This window comes from Squalius cephalus, assembly GCF_949319135.1.
Source record: "Squalius cephalus genome assembly, chromosome: 4".
In the NCBI taxonomy this organism is placed as follows: domain Eukaryota; kingdom Metazoa; phylum Chordata; class Actinopteri; order Cypriniformes; family Leuciscidae; genus Squalius; species Squalius cephalus.
Window position 1 is genome coordinate 20,444,350 of NC_137125.1, and position 6,149 is coordinate 20,450,498.

Genomic DNA, 6,149 nt, shown 5'->3' on the forward strand with positions numbered 1-6,149 from the left:
TTTGGAGCAAATATTCTAGGCTACGTGATACAATTTTCTAAAGTCTTGTGAAGAAATAATCAGTATGGGTTTCATGACCTTATTTCAGTGACAATTGTTTTTTGTATTTTCACAAACCATGCATAAACGTCATTATCTCAAAACTACAAACTTTTACACACATGCTGCTGATATATTATTGTAGCAGAGTTTGTGCTGAATACAGTGTAATCAGACTTTAGCCATGAAAATGTCACAAGTAACAGAAATAAGCACATGTCAGAGCATGTCAGAACACCTCCAGGCCCAGAAAACACCTCAGACCCCAGAAGGTTAACCCCCTGGGGTCGGCTGCTAGTTTTTTTCCGTATGAGTGCAAAAAAAAAAAAAAAATGTGTATCTTATATGCTTGTGTTATACATCAATCGATCCTGTTTAGTGTGTATTTTTTTTTGTGTATGCTCATAATAAAAACAAAGTGTTGTGCTTTTCGCTAAATAAAGAAAAATAAACATGATGCGAGTTCTGCCTACTTTCCGTCAGTGAAGTCAATTCTGAAACGCGTCCGAAAATGAACTGTAACTCAGCGAATACTCAGTCAAACAGGCATACAGACACACAGGCATGAAGCTTGAATTATCTTCTTTTAAATGAAGTAATTTTTATAAAAAAACAAATATTCACAGTTTATATAATATGTATGTAAAGAGAGAGATGTCAGTCGTTCTCATCTCAGCTAATTAAGTTTTAATGTGACTCTGCCTACGGAGACCGCGCTATTCAAACGCAAATGTGAGGCGATCCATACAAACCTGTGAAACGCCCACATCCGCTGGATAAGGCCGGTGAAACACTGGATGCGTGGCGTAAGCGTCTCAGCTGCGTGGCGTGTCCGTTTTTATTTCGGCTCCCATGTTAACAGTTTAGAGTTTGCACACTGCCTGTGTGAGACGCGCGTCTCAGGCGCGGCACGAGCCGCGTGGAAAACGCGTGCATTCTAGAAATAGAACTGACGCCTATTTTTCATGCGACACGCAAGCATCTTGGAAGCGTTTCCATGCAAAATTGAATAGGAAAATCTGTTTATTTGTCATTTTGACACGAATACATATTAATAAATGTCCTTTTGATGTTTAAAAAGGTTAGGTTTTGACATAAATGCAAATATAAATGTAATTTTACAAAATATGATCGATTTTCAAATACTGCTGTATTGAATGAACAGCTTTTAGCAAACTCTATTGCTATACTGAGATGAGGAATATATACTGTATGTGTTTTGTCAAAAATAAAGTCATCAACTAACTAATGAATCCTTTACTTTGAAATACGTATGATAAAATGTATACTTTAGTTTTGAAAGACGTTGACTAGTTTTGAAAAGATTATAAAGTATGTATGTGCAAGCATATATATATGTGTGTGTATATATATGAAGAGTTCAGATGCAAAAGCCTCTAAATGCCATCTGAAATTTTCTCCTAGAATGATCATTTTTATGAAGCTTGTATATTTAAGTTAGCTATAGGTGACACACCTGAATGAATGGCTCATTAAGTATGCAGGGACGTAGTCTCACCAGGTGTGAACTACTAAATATGCATGATGCTGTTGGAGCGTTTACGCCCCATCCGCATATTGGCTTTCCAAACTAAAAGTGTTTCACAAAACTAAAATCAATGTATCGTTTTATGTGAATGATTAGGCAGGATGATTTTCATATCATTTTGAAGAAAAAACACTAGGCGATGACATCCATTAGTCAAAAGTCTTATTGCCACATATTTAGTATGTGTTTTGTGGCCTTATTTCAGAAACTTTAATTTTTAGTTTTTTCGATAACCATGCATAAACATTATTCTCTCAAAAATGAAAACATGTACATACATGTGGCTCACATATCATGGAAGTCCTGTTTGTGCTATATAGAGTGAATTTACACCTTTGCCATTAATATGTTTATAAGCAACTGAAAAAAGCACAAATGTCAGGGCATGTCAGAACATCTCAAGGACCCCAAAAACACCCCAGACCCCAGAGGGTTAATAGGTAAAGATGCACATCTAATAGATGTTTACACAGGACAAAAAAAACAGTGAAGCTTACAGTAATCAGCCCTGTGGAATCACATCCTGTTCACACATGATCTCTAACTGGTACCCCATATTAGTTATTGAAACGGGCCCCCAGATGCTTAAGGCCGCCCCTGGCCGGTATGACACTTGGTCTTCATTATTCTTTTATCCTTATTCTTTTGTTTGAATGCAGCCATTATAGCCTTTCTTCTGGCATAATGCTTGGCCATTTACATCTTGTAACCCCCTATAGACGAATAATCCACGCATTAACTTAAGTCTTGTTAGAAAACAAACAACAAAAAACTATTATTGGAACATTCAATGCGAATTCTTTTAAATATATATATATATATATATTATGGAATAGAAAGCTCCTGCAGCAGGTGCATTAGCACAACAGTTAGCCTCAAGCTACATGACACAATTTAATTTATTAATATTACACTTTTATTTAAAGGTCGCTTTTAAATACCATTGAATATTTGTATCATATTCCGGTCGCGGTTTAAAATGGATTCAAGTCCAAAAAAGATTTTGAATATTATGTTATTTTTAGCATTTTATATGAAGCTATGGGCTATGCTTATCCTTACCTTTATTTTTTATTCATATAAAAATACCCCAAATCGCACGAAAATAACACACAAAACACACAATTTATTTTCGTGCATTTATTACAACTTGTTTCGGTGAAGAAATGTCATGTTCGCTTTGTTTATCATGGATGTGCAGAATCAGGAAGTATACAGAGGACGCGTCATGCAGAAGAGGTCACGTTGAATCACGTGAGATGATTGGCAGCCGTACAGCCGAATCATATTTCTCAGAGGTCAGATCTAACGCAAATCAGGAAGGGGAGACACACAACAAGCTCTGTGCGCTGTTTGAGCTCTTCAGATCGTATAATTCAGTGGAAAATGAGTAGGAATTGTATTCTGTATTGGCGAAATATTTGACTAACAAATGATAATTAATCAATATTTCTCCAAATAATGCGCACCATTGTAATAATTGCCCTGGCGGATTCTGTGTATTATATGTATCTGAGCACAAATAAACTGGAAAAGACGAGAATGAATGGTGTGTGAGTAATAATTTCTATTAAAAATAACGAACGTTACAGATTCATTATTTTGCACTCCTAGCATAAATTAAGAAATTAATGTCACTGCAAACCAGTTTAATCATAAACAGTGGTCAAATATCGAAGCTGGAGTCTTAAACCTTTCTTGTAATGCTGTTTTTGTCCAGATCAAGTAAGAGTGTGATGTTTTGACGAGCAATGCATTTTGAACAACAATAATCCGGGATCACCAGTGATCCCTGCCACTATTACAGAATTAATACATTTTTCTGTCAGAACCCCATCTCTGAGACCAAATCATGTCAGAATATATCTATCTAAAAATTTCAGAAACGTCTGTCTGTGTGTGTGTCTGTCTGTTATTCGCATATCTCTCGAACCGTTAGTCCGATGGATTTCAAACTTGACAGGTGTCTTGCTACGGGCACGAGTAAGTGCAGTGCCAAGTTTGACGTTGTTTGGATGAGAAATGCTAAAGATATTGTTAAATATATCATTTTTAGAAGGTTGTGGTTTAAAAATAAACATTCTGACAATGGATTTCGGTTTAAAAATGAACAATAAACACACTCTCTGGATGTTAACTGAATCTGTAAGTCACACTGTTTACTTCTTAATAATGTTTATATAAAGCTACGCTGTTTACTTCTTTATTACTGTGTCATGCGCGCTGAAGTTAGCCTGTAACTATAGTAGTAGTAGTAGTAGTAATAGGCTATGCAGGCTTAAACGAGGTTAACTATCCTCTTTTCTGATCGTGACGGCAAATCTCCATCAGCTCAGCTGCGTGTCCGTTTTTATTTCTGCTCCCATGTGAACAGGTTAGAGTTTGCACACTGCCTGCGTGAGACGCGGCTCGAGACAGATGCAGATATAAATGTAATTTAAAAAATATATATTATTGATTTTCAAAATATTGCACCTGTCAATACAGAACGGAATATTCTGTAGCCTATTTTGCCGTCAATGCCGACGTTGTCTTTGCTGCTATATATTTTTGTTTAACATGAAGTATAGGCCTTCCACAACTCTATAGGGGAGCGCGGGGCACAAAGTAACACGGGGTAAAAAGTAGCACGGACATTTTAGATAGTTGCACAGGGTTAACTATGACGTTCTTCCGGGCTTTTCACCCACTGATCTATATAGAATGGCTGCGTCCGAAATCGAATACTTCCCTACTATATAGTATGCGAAAAACAGTACGCGAGCAGAGTAGTATGTCCGAAATCATAGAATTCAAAAAACAGTAGGCGAGAAGTACCCGGATGACCTACTACATCCGGCGAGATTCCGAAGTGCGCATACGATGGACACTTTACTATCCCATGATGCCACAGGGGAGGAGTTGTCGTCGTTATATTTGAAAATGGCGGAAAGCGGAGACGCGGCTGTTTTCAAGTGTAAGTACTTTATAAAACAGATTTTGTTTCTTTGTGGTTAAATCGTATTATTTTAACATCATTTAAGTAAACGATTGACTTGTTAAAAGTTTAAATAATGTAAATTGAGGGTGTTCTTTTCCAGCCAATTCAGAAAAATATTTTCAGAAAAGAAAAAATGTTTTCTTTAAACAAAGACGTTCGTTGTTTAGCAGTTTAATAATATACAAAACTACAGTAAATTAAAACGATTTTATTTCTCCTTTACCAGTGTTGATATTGTTGGTTACATAGCAAGCTACTGTTAACAAGTGTTTTAACAACTTGTTAACAACAAGTTTTCTGAGATAAAAAAGCTGAGGTAAAGTTACACTTGTTAACCGTATTAATAGATTGACCATGGTTCATCACGTTCAATTCTGTGTTGATTTTGCAGGGGCTGATGAACACACACGTGTTCTCATTGAGTGGAGAGTGGCTAATGAAGCCCTCTTCACTGGAAAAAGAAACGTTGCAATTAAAGGTTTTGAGTAAGTATACAAGACAAATGTAATATGTTAATTTATTCAAGTGTAGATTCAATGGTAAGTTAGTTGTAGATGTAAACATTTCTACTCAAGTTCTTACTGCATTCCTTTTATGCTTGATTTCTGTGCATTTATTGCAGAGTTTTTATCACAGAGCAGAGGCTAGAGGGCAAAATGTCTGCTCTTCAGATTAAAAAGAAATGGGAGAACCTTAAACAGAAATATAAAGTAAGATTTTTTATTATTATTATTGTAGTTCACCCTAAAATGAGAATTCTGTCATGATTGAATCATGCTCATGTTTGGCCCTGTAATGCAATCATTTAAAGAATCAAATGTTTTACAATGTAATTGACTGTCTTGATATTCTGTTTTCAAATATTTGTAGGATCTGAAATGTCCACAGACTGGGGTGAGCACTGAGGATGGGGGGGTTACAGCAGCATCCTGGAAATGGTATTCTGCCATGGATGAGGCAATAGGGGGCAGACCCTCCATCACACCACCCACCCTTATTGCCTCATCTGGCCCGGATGTTGCTGTCACCTCTCCATCCTCAGTGAGGTCAGAGTGTAAAAGAGTAGGGGGGACAAGGAAAGATTTTGAGGAGCTGATCCGAGAGATGGAGGAGAGGGAAGCTGAAAGAGAAAGAGATGCCACTGAAAGGGAGGAGAGGCGATGGAGAGAGATGGAGGAAAAGGAGGAAAGAAAAGAAAGAGAGTGACGAGAGCATGAGAAGAGACTAGAACAGGAGGCCAGAGAAAGAGAAGAAAAGAACAAAGAGACCGAGAAGTGAGAGAGAGAGAAAGGGAGACAAAAGAGAGAGAGGAAAGATTTCTTCAGCTGTTAGAAATAATTGCAAAAAAATAATAAAGCAATCAAATGGTACACACTCTCTTTTCATTTATTTGTTAGTAAGTTTGCATGCTGTTTTTGCTAGTTTTATTACAAAACACTTAATTCCCAGGGATTTGCAGTAGCTAGATTGTCAGTTGTAAAGTGCTTAATATGTGGCATTGAGTAATTAATATTTTTTAGGTGTTATGTGTGTGTATTTTGTAGCAGATTCCAGATGGTTTTTGAAACAAGTGCCGCACTG

At 36.8% G+C, this 6,149-nt stretch overlaps 1 protein-coding gene across 1 annotated transcript; it reads left to right on the plus strand.

Annotated features, from left to right (window-relative positions):
• Positions 1-4,526: 4,526 nt before the first annotated feature.
• Positions 4,527-5,914, plus strand: LOC307157823 (uncharacterized protein). Its single transcript, XM_079869772.1, has 4 exons — positions 4,527-4,544; positions 4,960-5,053; positions 5,191-5,278; positions 5,439-5,914. The coding sequence occupies exons 3-4, from the start codon at positions 5,225-5,227 to the stop codon at positions 5,772-5,774; spliced, it is 390 nt and encodes a 129-aa protein (XP_079725898.1). The 5' UTR covers positions 4,527-4,544; positions 4,960-5,053; positions 5,191-5,224; the 3' UTR covers positions 5,775-5,914.
• The last annotated feature ends 235 nt before the right edge of the window (positions 5,915-6,149 follow it).